This window comes from Streptopelia decaocto (genome assembly GCF_964273445.1).
Source record: "Streptopelia decaocto genome assembly, chromosome: 3".
NCBI classification, from domain to species: domain Eukaryota; kingdom Metazoa; phylum Chordata; class Aves; order Columbiformes; family Columbidae; genus Streptopelia; species Streptopelia decaocto.
This window is the reverse complement of record NC_138656.1, coordinates 2,345,816-2,365,662: the sequence shown is the minus strand read 5'-3', so window position 1 is coordinate 2,365,662 and position 19,847 is coordinate 2,345,816. Positions and strand designations below refer to the sequence as shown.

The window sequence follows — 19,847 nt, the reverse complement described above, 5'->3', positions numbered from 1 at the left end:
AAATCTGTTTGTCTATCTATTAACACTGTTAAGGAACCCTTTTTTGTTTATTTGCTTAAAGGAGCCATAACGATCCAATCAGTACCAGGATGTGCTCTAAAATGCAAAAAGTTGGGATGCATTGGCTAATAACCTTCAATTTTCTGCTGTGTAGTATCAGAAATAGGGGTTTCAATTTGGGGGAAATGAAACATTTAAATATAAATATTTGCCTGTAATCTATCTTAAAGTCTAATTCAAATGGAGCTCTCTTCTGATTACAGCATAGCGCAAACATTTCTAAACTGAAACATACCAGCAGTCCTTAATGCCCAAAGCTTCGGCACAGTTGCCTCATCAACCCAGCGTTACTAGAAGACTAAGAACTTGTAGCAAAGGGATGAGAGGAGGAATGAAGTGGTGAGTTTGGGGTGCTGCTCTGGCTCCTGCCTTTTGGCTGCACCCCAGTGCCAGCCCCAGCCCCACACAGACCCCACAGCAAAGGACCCGCACGCTCAGAAGGGATTTGACTGTGCTGGTAATGTATTAACTGATAAGCAACCGGATACACTCATCTATCCGGATGTCTATTTCTGGCCTTTGAAAACAGTATGGGCACTGAAAATTAAGATAAATAGAAGGGGATGACCTGGGGAAGTTACTTAATACCAAGAATTTAATTCAAAAGACTAATAGGATATTTCTGATACATGGAATCTGTATCATTTTCCATGCATTTCCTCTGAGCTTCTGTTCACTGGGCATCCTGCAAATGCGAGCAATTTAAGGGTTAACCGCAAGGGAAGAATTAGTGAAGCAGCTTGATTGATTAAATTGATTTAACATTGAATTGTATAAGTGTTACCTTGCAGGGGGTTGTGTAATGATCAGAACTTCTAAAGGAGAAATATTAAACATAACATCCGATGTCAACATTTACAGATGCAATCTGTATTATCCGCAGTCTGCAGGCTAACCTTTTCTCTGCTGAGAGCCCATGCCACACTGAATTTGCAGATTGATTTCTGTGGATCAGCTCTCCCTATTGTGTACCTCTGTTGTGACTTGCCCTACTTAAAAGTTTGCTGCCTTCTCCAATTGCGCCGTTACATTTATGGGCAACTACTCTTCTGTGTAGCTTTCCACAGGCTACACTGGACCACATGCAATTAACTCTCTGAAGTCCCAATTGTAAAAGCAGAGAAAGAAAACACTAATACACTCTGTTGCTTTAGTAAGCTGTAAATGAGTCATGCTGGGAAAAAGGAAAGATTTTAATCAAGTTCTTCAATATTTTTGTAGTTAATTGTTTGCAACAGCAGTAGGCTTATATAACATTAAAAACCTACATAAAAACATCTGAAAAATAGTATCATATAGAAAGTAAAATAAATTAAATGCACATGTGGAAAAATCTTTCCAGAGACGTCTGTACCATAGTCTCTGGAAAGTACCCATGAAGATTCATGGAAACACAGAACTTTCTGATGTGCAAGACGACCTGTACTAAGTCACAAATGCTTTCTTCAAAGAAGAGTATTAAAAAAACTACACAGCAGACAAACCAGCTGTGTACCGTGCCTTTGAATTTCTCACCTGTCCGTAGCAGCACATACATGAGCATGTGTAAGAGGGTATATATGCACAGAGTCCACATTTTTAACCGCTTCTAGTATCTCAATTAAGGAAAATGGTATTAGCTTTCTCGTAAGGTGCTATGCTCGGAGATGTAAAGGTGTCTTTTTTCAGACCTGTTTTGTTAAACAATGAGGATTTTGCAAGCTAGGATGCATGTGCGCACGTATGTGTTGGTTTATACTTACTTTGTTTTCGCAGCCTGGACAGCTACAGGGTCGTTCAGGTTCTGTTCCCAGGGCAGCTTCCCACACAACCACTGCAGCATGCAGTAGCCAAGGATTTCAAGGTCACCTCGTCTGGACGGGGCTAAAAAGTAGGGAGGGAGGGGTGGAGAGGGAAAGAAAAGAATAGGAAAAAAAAAAAGATGAAGAATAAGAACCTCTTCTTAGGAAGTAAAAAAAGACTTTGATTGAACTAGTGTTGATGAAATATGAAAAAGCCAAATGGGCAAAGTGTTTTGTTTATTCAGCTGTATTAGCCCTAGAACGCCCCGGCGTTTGGCTGCAGGCCACGGGCAGGCAGTGACTTGTTGCTGTTGTAGCCAGGGTCAGCTTCCTCACCTCCTCCAGCTCCATCCTTCCTCAGCCTGGCCTGTCACATGGACTTGATCCCCGTGGCCTCTGACATGATCCAGACAGCCCATAACCGAGTACCAACACTTTCTCAAAGAGCCAAGCAGTAAAACAAAGAAATAAATGTCTGCTGCTAAATTGCTAACACATGTTCCAGGAAGTCCATGGGGTCCACATTGGTCATGCAGGGACCCTGCGAGTGCAGACTAAACACTGATGGCCTTTCCTGTTCTCCTACAGAGCTGCTTGAACTTGGAAGATATGACAAAAGTGCCATCTAGTGTACATTTACACACCAAAGTTGTCTCCTTACAAGTACCGTGTTCAGAGTCATAGCACAGGCTAAAATACACTTGCTGTTAGCTTGTGTAAACTTACCACTACTACTTCCAAAAAGAAAGTTATTTCAGGAACAACTTACTCTTCTCTTGCACACCCCAAACAGATACACTAACTACAGAATACAAATACAGTAGATACAATTCCATCAAAAAATAACCCCATCCCCAAACATCATCTATGCAGGAAAACAGGTAACTGAAGTTAATCTACAGATTGACGTTTCCAAGAGAAAGAGGAAAAAAAAGTGTGATACTAATCGAATTGCTATTGCTTGCTGCTATTCAGAGGAAACGAAACTTGAAAATATTGCAGCGATCCTGTATGTTCAGTTTTTCTTTGTACACATTTGACTTGCAGCCTATAGTCTGCAAGTGAAGACCACACAGAATCTGCAAAATCATGATTAAAGAAAGACAGATGTACAAGTTAAACATAAGATCTTCCAAAATGAATTTGCACCTTCCAGGAAAAAAAAAAAAAAAGAGGATTTCAGATTTGTTTGGTACTTTTTGTCCAGTGTGAAGACGAGTAGTTGAGTGTAGTGCTGTTAATCCAGCTGTAAACGGTTATCACATTTTATGGGCCTTCATTAAATAAATTCCAGAAAGTCACTCAGCAAACCTATCTTTTAATTTTAAAAGTCATCTGCTAAAAGCTACGGTGCCAACACATCATAACTGGTTCTTGTTACCATACACACATTATTGTAAAAGCAAAGATTAGTTCTTCTATGTTCTCTATCTTAACTGCTATTAGACTACGGGATTATTAAAGGCCCTTCAATCTAACAGAATGCTACAACATCCCTTGGGTGTCGTTTATTTTCTGCACTAGATTCAGCAACATCCTAATGCAAGACTTGGCTCTCATATTAAAATAAAAACACACAATCTCTACCACTTGCTGTTCGGTAGTGATTTCTTCAGCCATAAATCTCCTGTTAACTGTGGAACAATTCCATTCATACACATGTGTTCACAACTCCTTTTTCCATTATGGCAATTCCAGATTACAACCATATCAGGCAGCACTTTTGCTTGCGGATCCTCTAATTTTCACCCGACGCTTTCCTGGCACCTGTTTGTGTAAGATGGGCTACAGAAAGTGGCCTCTTGAGAAAAATTGTCAAAAAGACAATGGGCCACTTTTTTTCCACGGAGGGACTAATTGATATGAATCTGTAAACAATGCTAAGTCAATTAGATTTCAGAGGCTAACCTAAGATAACTCATTTTCTGACAAAACAGTCCCCGGAGAGTCAAGTTTACTTCACAGTTAACGGTTTGGCCATGACTAATTACCTTCTCGCTCCCATGCAGATCGTCCAGCCATTTCCTGACTAACGAGGGCAAAGCCGTCGCAAACCGGGAGGTGTGTGTGCAAGTGAGACCTACGAATAACACAAAAAAAGGTACGTACCTCACTAAAAATTAAACGGGGAAATGTTTTACACAGAGATGGTAAACTCCCGTATCGCTTTATCTCCCAGGTCACTGCAAGTGTTACTACAGAAAGACATTTCCATGTGTTTTTCATAGAACCACATGCAAATGTCAGCATTGGCTGATTTGACTGCACAAGCTGATTGTTTCTCTCTGCTGCTCTGTCAGCTCGGTGTTAGAGATGTGAACTTCCTCAACTTCCTAAAGAATTTAGAGGCTTAGTAGAAAATATTCAACTCACTGATCTTTAATGCATATTATCCACAAACAATAGATTTCTAAGCCTAAATAAAGCATTAATACCTAAATGTCAACTATATGTTTACTTGAAAAAATAAATCCGCTAATACAATTGGTGGTTACAAGAATTCTTGATAAATATTAACTGAGAGAAGTCAATCTGGCTTAATTTTAAATGTGAGAGCCATGCAAAAATAAAACAATTCTGCTTGATAACTTGTCACTGCTACAAGAGTATACATTCAAAATAGTACTTATTTAAATCAAATTCTTTTCTCTGTAAACTAAAACCTTGTTGGCTCTTTTTTTTTTCTTTTTATTTTTAATAGATCTTTGATTTCTGCTTTTCTATTAACCAGAAATTGTTTAATCATTACTTTAGTCTCATATGGAATACTATTTAGCGGGAATATGTTGGCAATATTTTATTTCACAATATTTTTATAGTTTAATTTGTTAATTTTAAGATTTAAGGCCTGGTTCTGTCCTCACTCCCGCAAAGATAAATCAGGAACAATTCCACTGAATTGAATGAATTAACAGCCATGTCAACGAACTCAGAGTCAGGCTCTAAGGAGTTTTACACACACCACAAACACACTCAACATGCAGGCACGGGGTTCAACGTTCACTCAGAATCACGTAACTGCAGCAATCCACCCAGAGAAGAAAATCTATTCTGTATCTCCATAGACCGGATTTGGCAACTATCTGAGCCCCTCATTTATATGCAGATTCCTATTCCAAAACAGAACATAAGTGATATCACACCAGCCACAATATGCTCTCCAAACTACACTGCTCTCAAGAACTCGGCTGAAACCCACGTAAAAATGGGAGTGTTCCTTGATGGCCCTTACTAAGCCAACTTTCTCAAGCCTTTTGGAACGATCTAGGAGGCTAATGAGTGACAGATGAAATGTTCTTCTATTATTTTTAATTAGCACTGTTGCATTATAATTTCAACATCGGTGATTCTTTAGATTGGAAGCTTTTCATAACGAGGATCATTTTAGTTGCTCAGATTGCATTGACACGCAGTGGAACCTCCAGCTCTCGCTGGCGTCACAGCACACACGTTCCTGTTCATTCACAAACGCAAACTCGTACCATAGCCATCAATCCAAAAGCCCCTAAAGGAAAGGAGTGTTAACATGACCACGGAGCAATGTAATTAGGTTTAAAATGTATTATCACAAAGTTTTAATATAATAAATGAACTAAAAGTGATGTAACTTCTTGACTCAAGGTTGAGATGATTAAAATAAAACAGACAAATACAAGACTTGTCAAAAATCAGTGCATCTATTAGGGGCAGGAGAAACAAAAAGAGCAAAGAAAAAGCTAATAATTAAGTATTGCTTCCCCAGGGTCCTGGTCAGTCTGAGGAGCTCAGTGCAGCAGGATAGTCACTAACTGAATAGTGGGTGGATTAGATAAATATAGATAAATTTATGATAAATGTTAATGCTTAGAGACCATTCTGTACAGTTATCCAGTCTCAGGCAGGGCAACTGCCAGCAGGAGCCGGGAACAATCTCTCTTTCCCTCATGTCCGGTTCTGCACCGTTAGCTTGGCACATTGCTGGAGTACTCACTGACAAAAACCACCACCGCGGAATACCGGAAAGAAAATAAATCCAGGGCAAACACGGCGTCATCACATCTCTGCCAGAGAACCCCGTGTGGGACATGGCAGAGCTGTCCTGGAGAGTCACAACAGCCTGACGAGCAGACAACATGCATGGGAGCTTCACCACGAGATCTGGCTGGGAGATAAAACTGTGGTGGCAAGAAGTGCAAGGGACCTGGTCAGAAGTCCCACTTCTGCTGGGCACACATTTCTAATCCAACACTCAGAAACTGCAGCATTTTATTTATTTCACACTGCAAAGTTCCGCCCATTTTTCACCAGGACACTTCTATTTTCCTTTTATTTTTAGGATTTACACTTTGTCCCACACATGATCTTTGGGAAACACACACCGAACTGCAGCAAATCAATCATTCATTTGACTGCCAAAAAAATCCAACAGGCTTCCCCTGACTCTTAACTCTGCATGGACAGACACCAAATAAACCTCTTGATCCAGAACTATTTAGAGCTGAAGTTCTCTGGAAGTCATGCAGGCTCAGAAATAATATGTTTCCAGGCATGGGTGTTTATATTCTTGCACATCCTTCCTCACAAAATGAACCCTACATATATTACAGTCAACCCCTGCATGTAATACATGCATGTAAAAGAAAAATGGCCAAGCACTGAGCTATGTTTTTAATATCAAACAGCAGCAGTAGATACAGGTTCTGCAAGGATTTTGGTAGGAGATCTACGCAACGCAAGAGATGGCGAAACTGGTAAGAGTTACTGTGAAGTGTTGTTAAAAGGAAGAAGAGAGTTATATTGAAATCTATGGCAAACACAAACATATGCTGGAGTGAATTCAACATAGACAGTTCATACTCTTACGTTCATCAATGATAGCAAATTAAAACTGGTCTTACACACTCAATGCACAGGACTGGAGTATTTAAAAAAACTCAATATGTTAAGCGCAATGTATCTCCAGAGAAATTAGGTATTGACTGCATGCCTCAGTGAGTAGAAAAATCTACAAAAATCCATAGGAGACATTGATCCAAATATTACTTTTTAACACTAACTATGTAACAACTTTTTAAATGCACACTGGGTACAGATATAATTCTCTTTAATTATCAATGAACAAACAAAAATGTAATACTGTTTGTACAGTATGGTCTTTAGAAATGAATACAATTAATACACTCAAATACTACACTACAACTAACAGCGTAGTTGTGCCATATGAAATTTGCATCAAATTAAAATGTTTTAAATTTTAAAAAAAACCCCACATGCTCGTTGCAATAAGATCGAGCCACCCAGTACAGGAACGCTGATGGGGTGGGTCAGATCCTGTGGCAAAGCCCCACATAGGACCCTGACTGGGTTCAAAGTGAAGTCCAGACACAGCCAGGGATGCAGCTGATGTTGCAAATACTTGTGAACACCCGACAGGTCTGGAAGGCCCCAGGCAGCACTGCGGCACAGCAGAACCAGCCTGCGGGGCCCACAGACCCAGGCAGGGCCCAGATGAGCTGCACAAAACTGAAGGGAATAAGTCATCATGCAACGGGGTTAAGCTGTCCATTCGACCAGGGAACACCAGTGTTGATTTAAAATAGGGGGAAGTGGTTGCATTTGATTGGCGTTATGCAAGGAGGTGATCAGCTTCAAGCATTGCCAAGAGAAACTTTTGAAAGCAACAAATTAATAATTTGGTTTTACATTTCAGCATGTACCTCAAATTGCTCTGTATGTTCAGGCAGCTACTTTATGAGCAAGTCAAAATGTTCTCATTTGTCTAGCTCAATACAGCAACTGGTACTATTCAGGGGTTTTGAGGTTTGAGATATTCATGTTGCTACGTACATTCAGGAAATGCCCTCTGGAAAGGATCTCATTTATATAAAATAACATTTAAAAATTAGAACTCTATTCCAAGAGCATTGAAATAAAAAAATACTCCACTCTGATAAATTGGGTAACACCAGAATGAAGGCCATTTATGTAGCTTCAATTTGCCAACAGTGAAGCAGACTAAGGTAACGGTTCAGCAGCTACAAACAGTTTTCAGAAGAGCACCCACCTCACTTGGTGCGTGAAACTGCACCGAGACTCAATCCCGAGTTGGGAGTACAGGAGATTGCTGAGCAAAGAAGCCCTTTGCCCCAGCTGGTGGAAGTCTTTTAGTATCCCGAAACATCTCCGCAACTCTAAAGCTCACACAAGGGGTGAGATGAGGGAAACCAGTTGCTGCGTTCTGCCATCTGGACCCGTGCAAGCTCCAACAGAAGTTGCTGCAGATGCGTATTTTCCCTGGGATGCTGAGAGACCTGCTGCAAATGGGAAAGTCTGGTAATTTGACCTTAATGGCTTCAGGCTGTTCCAAGGCCAGAGCTGAGTCATTCGACGTGAAGAGTTTGGATTCTCCGCAAGATACCAGATCATGTTGCGCAGCCTTTTCTGGCAGGAGCATCAGAAAAATCTGCGCATCTTCCATTTGCAGCTATTAACAAGCACTACATTTTCAAGTGTAAGATGGGGATACTCTCCCTCAATCTGCCTTTCTGAATATTTCATTTTCTGGAGTCCTCTGCTTTTCACCAATTCCATCATGGCTTTAGCTACTTGACAAGGTCATCTAACCCATAGATTGCAGAAGATAACAACTTAAGTCACACTTGCCTGTGCACACCCTTCACCACCCACGTCTGTAAAATTTCTCTATTCCTTCAAATAAAAGGAATTATTTGTCCTGCAACCACACACCCATCAACAGACACCTGCCCACTAGACAAACTACCTGCTACCACTATCCAACTGCCAAATCCCACCTACTCCAGTTTCCATCTGTTCTCCAAACAGCATCCACATCAAATACCAGAACACAGCCACACTGCTCACGCTACCAGGAAAAACAGCCTGAGTCAGATCTCCAGCAAATGCACTGCATGCTTGGGAGGGCTAGAAGAGGCTGAAACAGATGCCCTCTTCATCACAAAGTATTTTTTAGCAGGTGAAATTGTGCAATTGTCTTAGTAGCAAATACTTGACAGTCTTATTTCATTTTTCCTAATGACCAGAGTTAAACGATTTCAGGTTTTAACAGCACCGGCAAATTATCAAGACCCTCTACATTACATGGTCAATGGTCCTTTTAATAGAAAAAGCAATAATATACAGTTGTTTGTGCCAACTAAAACTCGTTAGAAAGTATTAGTTTAAGGTAACAGTTCAGCAGCTATTAACAAGCACAAATTTCTACGACAGTTTTCACTGGTGACACTATGATCCTAGCAAAGCTGGCAGCACAAAACCATTCCTTCTGGTTCAGAAGATTTTGGGGCTGATGGGGAGGACAGGGGAAAGAAAAGTTAACAAAAACAGTGGTTTGTAGCAAGAGTCAAAGTTTTTCAATAATCACCATTTTTTTACCTAGCATAACATTAGAATTGACTTTTTGTCTTGCTGACATAGCAACTAAGAAAGTTGTGTTGCATTGACCATATTGATTGCGAACAATGCAGCCATCAGTGGGACTTTGCACCATATATTTTCGATATTGACCTCCCATTCCCTTTTCCATGGCTCTATGGGTCTGCTATTGGATTTGGACTGCAGTGTAATAAACAGCTAAGGTTTAATTAATGGTAAATGAATACAAGACATAGGTTATGACTTTAACTAATTAGGGAATTGTTGAATTAAGTCTGCCTTGGAATGCAAGGCAGTACAATCAATATCCAATAAAAGGACTATGTATGTAATTTACCTGCAAATGTGTTTCCAATACCATCAAAGTGAGTTTAAATAAGTAAGATATATGAAAGGCTACTGGAAAAAGATTACAAAAAGTTAACACTTTATGGCTTCAAAAAAGGTTTTTCTCCTGGCAGAAGGAATGTCATCTTGAAACATCCTCTCACAACACAGATGGTGACACTCAGACACAGCTCTCCCTAAAGGACAGTGCAGACTTGAAACATTTTTCCTTGACAACACAACGTTAGAAAATATTGCCTCTGCCTCTACAGAGGAGAGCAAACACAAACCAGTACTCCCAACATGAACTAATTAAGTTGAATGGCAAGCTCTTCTTGGGACATCTTGATCCACCTTCCAGTGCCGTACGTCCAGCAGCCTTTCGGTTTGAATCGCGCTGCCCCCTTCCCCCAGCAGCCCTGGAAAAGCATTCCCAGGTACAAGAAGTCACCACACAAGGGTCTGATCAACCCTGAGCAATTCCCAGGACTACTTCTATTGTATACATCAGCTCACACAGCCTGATTACTCATTCTGTAATCACTTCTCTGAAATAAAAAAAAGAAACCTACCTACTCCCTTGTGAGCATCTAGGCTGGTAAACTTTATTGTCCCATTATGGCCCTTCCTAGGATTTTCCTGATACTGTTTGTGGTTCCCATTGGGACAATATCTGTAGGAAAGTCCATAATCTGCAAGATAAACCTGGAAGACATGAACAGACAAATGAATAATGCTTTTGTCCTTTGCAAGTATAACCTTTATAATTAAGTCTTAAGAAACTGATAGGTTAAGGACAGCCTTAGATCTAAATTTTATTAAACCAAATGGTGCCTCAGGATAAAATATGTACAACTGGGGGCTATAACAGCTGCCCTCCCCATTTAAATCCTTCCACTACTATATTCTTATCTTATTCCAGAGTCGAGCAGAATTTCAGTCTTTTTATTTTGCTCCTAAGCTCTCCCCTCTCCAGGTGGGCATCGAGACATCATGAACTGCAATATGCCTTTTATGTATCCTCACGTTGCTTATGGGATCCCTTCCTCACTTTACTTAGACAGGCACATACACATCTCTGTTCAAATTTTCCATCAGCTGAGACTGTACAATTTCATAAGAGCGGTGCAACTTAAAACCAGAGGAAACGAGAGGGAGCAGCTTCCCCCAGCCAGACTGGCCACAGGGCTCCAGCACTGACAGGGACCGTGACCACGTAAAGTGTTAAGATAAAGCAAAATAAACTAGCCCTCCTGCCCCAAATCACTCCTGAATTCATAATATATCTTAAAAAGGCACAGACTTCACTCTAAGTTACTCTGAAGCAAATCCATATAGCTAAATCAGCATAAAAGAAAAAAACATCTGGGTCCGCACTGTGTATGTTGCAGCAAGCTCACGCATTCTGCCACATTTACCTTTCCACCCCAGCACAGGTGATTTTGTTTCTTATTTTTCCAAAGATGCTTTACTATAGCCACCTAATAACCAGAGGGAGGGAGCCTCTCAGTTCTGAATGATGTGTCTGGGAGATGCACTTGTATATTGTTGAGACTTAACTGTGAAAGCATGAACTGACTTTAAACTTAGTCCTGCTCACTTTTATGATATTTGGAGCTAAAACAGAACAGCTCAGGAGAGCTGAATGTTACTTTCAGTTCTTCTGCTCCCTGTCAAGACAAACCCAAACATGCCATCTGGCTCCTACGCCTCTATTTCTCTATAGGCATCATGCATGCAGAACCGCATCCACGTCAATTCTGCCACTCACATAATTTAGATTAAGGGCACAAGTCTGCACTATGCAGTTCAGATTAACATGTTCTACCCCCCAACAGGGGTAGACTTAATACATGCACACGGGCAATTATTGCAGCGCAGCTGACAAGCACTAACTTGTTGAAAGCAGCTGGAATTTAATCAAAATCTGTCCACCCCACAATATCCCATAGGTTATTTTCTCATTTTCACACTCCCACCTGGCCTTTGCTCCTCACATTGACCAGTTCTCACATTAGGTAATTGCTTTTTTTTTTTTTTTTAATAACTATCCAAGTATGGTATTTTCACTCAAAAAAAAAAAATTAAAAATACTCCAGACTGGTATTATATTGCCAATGGAACTGATCTCTGGGGCTTTTAGAAGCTAAACCATCTGATAGAATACAGAGATCATTTCAACTGAATCTTATTATATTATGAAGGAAAACTTCTCTTATTCAAACCTCAGCTTTGTTTCCTCTTTAACTAAAAAAAGTTTACACACTAAAAGTCTACAATAAACTCTTCTGTCACTCACTGTAATTTAATTATGTTACTCCTGGTAGAGGAAAAACAAACACAAAAACCCTCAAGAAAACTTAAACACGTTATTTTGTACCACATTCTGTTGAACTACTGATTCCTGTTTGTGCTCCAGGCAACTTCAAATCCTGGGCTGGCCGGTCTCTTGGTTTTAGTGTTTCTGCTGCAGGATCTGTGCTGATTTGGAGCGTGTAAGCTGGGATGCACACTCACTTCCTGCAGGCTGAAGGCTTTTAAGACTCCCAATGATGTTTTTCACCTGACAGACTATACAAACTGCGATACAAGATTAAAGACCGTAGGCAGGTTTAAAAAATCTAGGACAAGGCATAAGCTTCATTGGGTTGACCGATTTGATTTTCTCCTGCATTTGTTCTCCAGCGTATTCCTGATGCTCTGGTACCTGCCCTAATTGAGCCCACAGCTGGTGTGAGAGAATTAATTTAAAACTACCCTAATATCAAGTTTTACAAGTCTTCTGCATCCTTTGTGGGCTGGGAAGGGGACAGTAGGCTAGAAGGTGTATTCTTCCCAGGCTAACTGGTACATTTTGGATTTTGCTTACTACAGTTTTCTGACACATAGAGTTGACCAAATAGAATAAGATGAAATACAGAGCAGATTTAAACCTTTAAAAATCCAGGCTATGTCTTTTATTAAAAAGAGATTTTTAACTGTTAAAAAAAAACAATGCAAGAAAAACATCCCTGCCAGCCCTCTGGTTCTGTCTGGGCTGGGAACGCTAGCTTATGTGATAGACATTCCCATATGGCAGCCCGGCTTTGGTGGGCTTTCAAACTAGCTTAACAACCAGCAATCTAGAAAGTAGCCACAGATATTTGCTTGTCAAACTTGAACTACATAAAGAAGTTAGTGGTTATCCTACAGAGAAATCACAGTAGCTATGTACCCTTAATCCATTTTTGAACCACAGATTTGTTTAAGGTACCCTTGTTAGTAGTATCAGCAGAGCACTTTTAAATTTACACTGAAAAACGCCTCTAAAGGTGAGCAGTAGCTTTAGGTTACCCTGACTTCGGTAGGAAGACCTGGAAACCAAGCAGCAATCACTTCTTAAAGCCACTCACACACAATTGCAGAAACATCTATGATTGCACCACAGTTTGCTCCAGGAGCTGGTCACGAATGTCACTGTTCAGTTTCCTTCTAGCTCTGCCATTTTTCGCTGCCACAACTTTTACATGACAGTTTTTCCACAAACATGGCAAAGGCTCTTGGCCACCAACAAAAATCAATCCCCTCCAGCTTGTACAAAACCAGCAATGCACCGTTACAACCTTGCCACAACCATTATCAGAATGACTACGTTATTTTAAATTACCGTTAATTTCTTTTTATCAGTTCTCATTATAACCCTTTCATCATTAAAAAAGATATATAGTTCTTTATAGCTAGCTGTCACTTTTTGTTAATGTAACACAACGTGCCCTTCCAAATTTGCTGAGAACATGGTGAGTAGGGATAGTTAACAGATTTGTAGGTTGATGCGCGTTTTTTAAGGATATAGGAAGGGGGAAAAGATGATGAGTATTAAAGAATATTGAGAAAAATCAAGTCAGTGTTAGCACGTGTTTCAATATCATAAATATTTTTCATCTGCATGGGTTTTTTTTCGGAACAACAAAACAAATAAGAACAAAAAGAGAACAAAACATAGTAAGATAAACAAGTAAGATAAAGATAAACATAGTAAGATAAACAAGACACTTGAAACAAGAAATGGTAACATAGGTGATGAAGGTGCAACAAGTGACAGAAACCTGGACCAGCTGGGTTAAGCTGTGTTACCCTGCAAACTCCTTCCTACGCACTTTATTTTAATTCATTTTTGTTCAAGTTTCTCTTTTTTACACATCCCAGCCTGCACTAGACTCAGCAGTGCTTAGCACGGTCTGTTATTAATAGATTTTGTTATAGATTAGGAGCCAGATTTCTGAAGTCTTCACACTTAATTTCATGCAAACATGAACGTGCCCATCTTATTCAAGCAAACTGCCACACAGGCACAAATAATTATTTATATGCAGAAGCAGCCAGCTGGAGATTCTGCAGCCCTCTTGTCCTTTCTGTGCATGACTCCATCACAGTGCTTTATACTTCAAGTGCTAAATATCTGCTAAACATATAAAATTCTTCCAATTTGTATATGTTATGATATATAACTGCCCTGATCTGGGAAGTTACAAGCCTGGCACTATGCATTCTTGTGGTATTCTCTTTATCTTGAAGTACACATAGCAGGAGATCCATTGCTGAAAGGATAACAATACAGTGATTTTCTTTGTACACTTTCTTTCCAGTGGTTCCATTAATAGGCTTATGTAATGCGCTGTAAATAATTAAGTAGATACCTACTAATAAGAGGGAGATTAGTTGCTAATGGCCATAGTGCTGTCAGCTTCAGTTGGATACATGACAAAAAGGCTAAAGGTCGACTGAAGTCCCTCTTGGGCCAGGAAGTCTGAAGCACATGTTTGGGACAGCAATGGCATCTCTCACAAAATAAAAGCCAAGGAAGGAGGAAAGCGGGTTAAACAAATGAGAGAGGGGAACAAATATTACATGACTTGTCAGTGGCAAGCCCTAATGCTGGAATCAATTGAACTCTGAGATACTTGGGTCGTTACTACAAAAAGAAAATAAACCAGTGTAAACAGTTCTATCCAAATGTAGCAGCAGGACTGATGAAAAAAAATAACGCCATCCAATTGTGAAGTGACATCTCAGATCAGGCAGCATCCATGACTTAAAACTGTTTCTGTATGGTACCTCCGTATACTGTATCCTTCCTAAAAATGCATAAGGGAGAACAGAAAAGATTCTCCTTTTTCTCAGTTCACCTGCTCTTTAGCAAATCTGTCATACTGGACTAAAGAGCAGGAAGCAAAATGATTCATCTCCCAATGAAAGACAACTTAAAGTTGGAATTATTTTCATGCATGTTTTTCCTATATGATCAGTATGTGAGCTCTGTATCCTCTATGCTGTTCCACTGAAAGCTGCTCTTAAAACTTACGATTTCAAAACATTTTTGTATTCTTTTTTCCTTTTTGGTTAGGGCTATCTATGATAATCACGTCTGAGAGTTTTATTCTGTAACTGTCTTGCCTAAGAAATGCTTAAAATCAAAATCAGAACCGAGGTACAAATGCAATTAAAATTTACAGCTTAGAAATCCAAATAGGCAACTTCTGGTGCAGACTTGAGCCTGCAACACTGAAATAAGTCTGCCCATATATTCCATGGGGGGTGAGGGGGAAAGAAAATACTACACGGTAATTATTTTGAAGAGGCATTCTTCCAAACATTATTTCATTTATTAAAAACTCTTATTTTAAGCTTTTGCCTGGAGACCCTTCGGCCATTTTAATAGTATCATATTTTAAACGAGTTTAACGGATTTGAATTTCTTTTTTAAAGCCTATATCAGTAACACATTTTCAGTTTCATGATACAAACAGGTACTACTATGCACCAAATTATCTTTAACTCACCACAATACTGAGACAGTGCTTCACTTGTTCTGTAATTTATAGGTCTGATCACTTCAAGTTTTGTTCCAGGCCCCTCCAAGATCCGCGGGCTGCGCACTTCCCTCAGTCCATCACTCTTGTTCTGCCAGTCATCGTGCTGGGTCCATGTTCAGAAACGTATCGACTAGAGAATTGATCTTTTGACCTGTAACTCACTGAATGGCCTCGCTCCCTTCTACTGAATAGATCTGCAACAAGCTGCTCTTTGAGGTCACTTGATTCTGATCTTCTAACCATTTCTAAACATCATTTGGAGGTCACAGAGTGACAGGACCTTTACTTTATTTGTTTCTCAGCCTTGCCACAGAAGGTAGGGGATAGCAGTATGGATTTCACATGTTCTTTCAAAAAAGGGACTATGATATTTATTGGCTGTGGTGTAAACGTACCAGGTTAATTTACAGAAGAGAGAGAAGCAGCAGAAAGTCTAACAGAAAAATGATGTCTTTTGGAACTGCAGGAAGTCCGTGACGAATTCGCACATAAGAGTTCACATGAACAGCCACTACATGACAAAAAAAGCACCAAGATGAGTATAAAGGTACATATGACTGTTTTAAGAGATATATGTCTCTTCACCAAAACAGAATATGGAAATATATTCTGAATATATATATTATTTTTAAGATATTAGTTAGGGGTTTCCTTTAAAAACACATTTCTAGAATTAAAGAATACTTCAAATCTGTTTTCTCTTAAAATCCTAGACCCTAAAGAGCGAGAACTCACTGGCATAAAATTCTGACCAAAAACTCACCACAGAAATTGTTAGGTCAGACAGCTTTGTTATGCCAACTCCCTCTGGAACTACAGGTTTCTCAGCTTGTATGCCTGAATTGGAGTTTGCCACTGGCTAGATGCTCTCACTCCCTATTTTGAGATGAGGTTGATTACTTCACCTCTCAGTCGCACTGTTTTTAAAAAACGAGACCAAGACACTCCAGATATCCACCATTTCAGCAGAGATAGAAGGCTGGACAAAACACTTCACAGGCATTTGGCAGCACTAACAGTGTCTGAGGTTTTATCTGAAGTGTCCAAGGTTAGTACAAGACTGCCAAATTAAAACACAGCATTTCCGACAACACCTTGGAGGCTACAGGACAGGAGATTCCACATTGTTGTCACATTTAGTCAGCAGTAATCCTCCGCAGAGCTTCCCAAAACACAGTTTTGGTAAATACATATGACATTTATTACAAATATGTGGGGGTATAGCTCAGTGGTAGAGCATTTGACTGCAGATCAAGAGGTCCCTGGTTCAAATCCGGGTGCCCCCTTAAAATCCTTTTTTCAGGCTAGACATGAGGAAGCCATTTTTTACAATAAGGGTAGTAGATGACTGGCCCAAGTTGCCCAGAGCGGTGGTGGACGCCCCATCCCTGGAGACATCCCAGGCCAGGCTGGACAAGACTCTGAGCAGCCTGAGCTGGGTAAAGATGTCCCTGCTCATGGCAGGGGGATTGGACTGGATGGGTTTTGAAGATCCCTTCCAACCCAAACTACTCTGTGATTTTATGATTCAACTCACCAGCATGTTATAAAGCCAGCTTAATTTGTAGAAAAGGCTGTTGCAACGTCGTGAAGTCTTTCTTAGGATCTGGACATGTTTGGAATAGGAAGAAGCAACTTTCATGGCAAAATTACATGTAAATTAATAGCACATGCAAACAGCCAAGCCATGACAAATGCAAAATCCTCTTTGCAAGTACTCATGTACCTGAATCTGTGAGAGAATGTTGTCTAGTACTGCTCCTAACCCAGGTAAAGAACACTTACTGAAGTACGGGGGCAGACAGCACATCGGAGTCAACAGCACCAGGGGAAGGATATTCAATAGTGGCATATCTAGGTCTGCCAATTTGAAAGTTTTAGCTTTGGTGTTGGTGAGATTATTCCTTCTTTTTATGCCCCACAAGCCACAGAGCATACGTGTTTCAAGATATTGTGCAAGCTGTGTCCGGAAGATATTTTTTTTGTTTGACCCGAAACAGTCCCATTATGCCCCTGATGCACAAGCTAAAGTACAGTACACACTACCTTAAAATACTTTTAGAAATTATCATCCCTGTCTCCACGGCTGTAGACTGGTGCGGTACAGTCATCACGGCTCCAGCCAAAGCAGCAGACTGGGGGCACTTGCAGAATTTCTGGGGCCCATGACTGGGAAGCTTATCTGAATAATACCTGAAGAGCTCTAAGTTTTGTTAAGCATACAGAAATGAAAGTTTAATTCCTACCTTACAAATGCAAGCAAATATTAGAAATTCTCTCCTGCTAGCTCTTCTGAATCAGTATGTGAACTTTTTAAAATGATTTATAGAAAAATTTCAATGGAAAAGAAATTTTACTGAAAATTTTACACAACAGCTTTCAGCAGTAACATACACTTTGTATGTTTCGAGCCAGGAGCTACTTAAACTGAAATGTTTATTGATTTATTTACTAAATATAACAAGTCATATTTCCACCTAAAACCTCTGTCCAGTAATTCATAAGTACCTTATTTTTAATTTGTCATGGAATTTAGTACTCATGAAAACAAAATACTAGTATAGCACAACCTTCATGCGGACAACATGAGAAACAAATCAGAAAATCACCCCACAAGCTGGCTGATTCAAAAGCAGCCGATCAAAGTCAGCTACATGTCTGAAAATTTTATGATTACTGTAAATGGACATTTCCAAACTTATTTCAATGTGAGAAACAGCAGCATATCTCACTGTCATAAAAACACACAATAGCCAAGACCAAAAAAAAGCCATTTGAATTATGTTAATGTGTTTGGATAGCAGATTGGTTTGCCTCTAAATAGCCTCCTCCTTTGGATTCAGCAGGCTGGTAAACACCATAAACTGAGATTATGTACTGGCTGCTACCACTGTCTAAGAACATGGTTGTTTTAAACAGCCATGATAGTTTCCAAACTATGTGTTTTAGAATGCTGAAAAGTTAAATTTGACTCAATCATTTAACTTGAAACCTGTAAAAAAAGCAGACATAGTTCAACCTCCAATGGCAGTGAGCTGTTTTGCAAGATCTGTTTCTTATCACTGCAGTAGAAAAACAAAAATTGAAAGAAAAGATGAAGTATTGCTCACAGCTAATTACATTGAAGTGAAGCTAGAGATGTCCTTTTTTTTCCTAAATTATTTTTTTCCAATAAAAAAGCATACTTAAATTTTACTAGCTGAAGAAAAAAGAAGGCATCAGAAAAGCATGTAGAATATGACAGGATCAAGAGATTTGTTTCAAAACATTTCACCAAAACACTCCAATTTCAAAGCTAGCTTTAGTTTTAGACTGTTATAGAGAAGCAACCTTAGTCCTTCTTACCTGTTATATCCACTACAATGCGCACGACATAAGAGTTAAATGCATGGAAACACAATTCATGACAGTATTAGAAAGCTAGAACTTCCTGAGAATGAAAACACAATGGACCATATCCTTAAACTCTACTAATATACTGGCATAATCTAGAACAGCAATTAGATCCTCTAATTTACCACCTTGATTAGTCTACCATCCATACCAGTGCCCCAGTCAGCAGAGCACAAAGGGAACAAAGTAGTTCCATTCCGCTTTCTCAGACCTTAAGCTCCACAGAGCCCCTCTCAGATTTGTCATGAGGATGTGTATGTCCTTGCATAAACTTGTTTTAATAAAAGAACTGTTAATGCAGAATATTTAAACTTAATAATAACTTAAAACTATTAACCAGTTTTAAACACATTAGAGTAACAGTGTAGGTAATTAAACATGCTTACCTCATGTGGATTGGTGTAGCCCAAAAGTAGATTTGCTGCTTTAATGTCACCATGAACATACTCATTTTCATGTATATATTCCAAAGTATCCAACTAAGAAAGGAGAAGAACAGAAAACATCATCATCATTATCATCTCCACTCTGCCCCTGACCCTACCACCAAATAATTCTCACTTATTCAGTGAAACCAAAGGCTATACAGACTGAGCTGTGTGGTTTGAGTAAGAGCACAAGGACCACCTGCTCTGTCCCCAGGGTCTGTTCCCATTGGGCACAGAGCCGATGGCAAATCATAAACAAGCCATATATTTGCATGAGGTATCCCTGGGTAGCTACCTGTGAGTATCAGCTTCTAAGGTCACAAAGCAGGAATGAAACTTAGTACTTTATAAACACTGGAGGAAATGGTGAGAACACCAAGCTCTTAAAAAGAACATATAAACCTTCAGGGCTGATTGAATAATAATTTGATCCTGCCAGTTATTATGTGGCCTGCATTTCACGTCTCCATTCCCCCGCATCATCATCCTTCTTCAGCTCCTTACTGAGATACTGTAGCCCTAATTGTTATTAAAAAACACGTTTGCACTCAGCAACTCATACAAAAGACAACCTAATCCTGGCTTTTGGAGAATCCAAAGAGTGTTACAAGTTT

The 19,847-nt window shown here is 39.7% G+C and overlaps 1 protein-coding gene across 1 annotated transcript in view; it reads right to left on the bottom strand.

Annotated features, from left to right (window-relative positions):
- Positions 1-19,847, bottom strand: part of VRK2 (VRK serine/threonine kinase 2) — a 40,470-nt gene that overhangs the window by 9,827 nt on the left and 10,796 nt on the right. The window contains exons 7-9 of the mRNA XM_082048329.1: positions 19,192-19,284; positions 10,133-10,265; positions 1,803-1,923 (exon numbers count right to left, since the gene is read on the bottom strand). Of these exons, the coding sequence (XP_081904455.1) occupies positions 1,803-1,923; positions 10,133-10,265; positions 19,192-19,284 (347 nt within the window). The remainder of the gene's footprint in view (positions 1-1,802; positions 1,924-10,132; positions 10,266-19,191; positions 19,285-19,847) is intronic.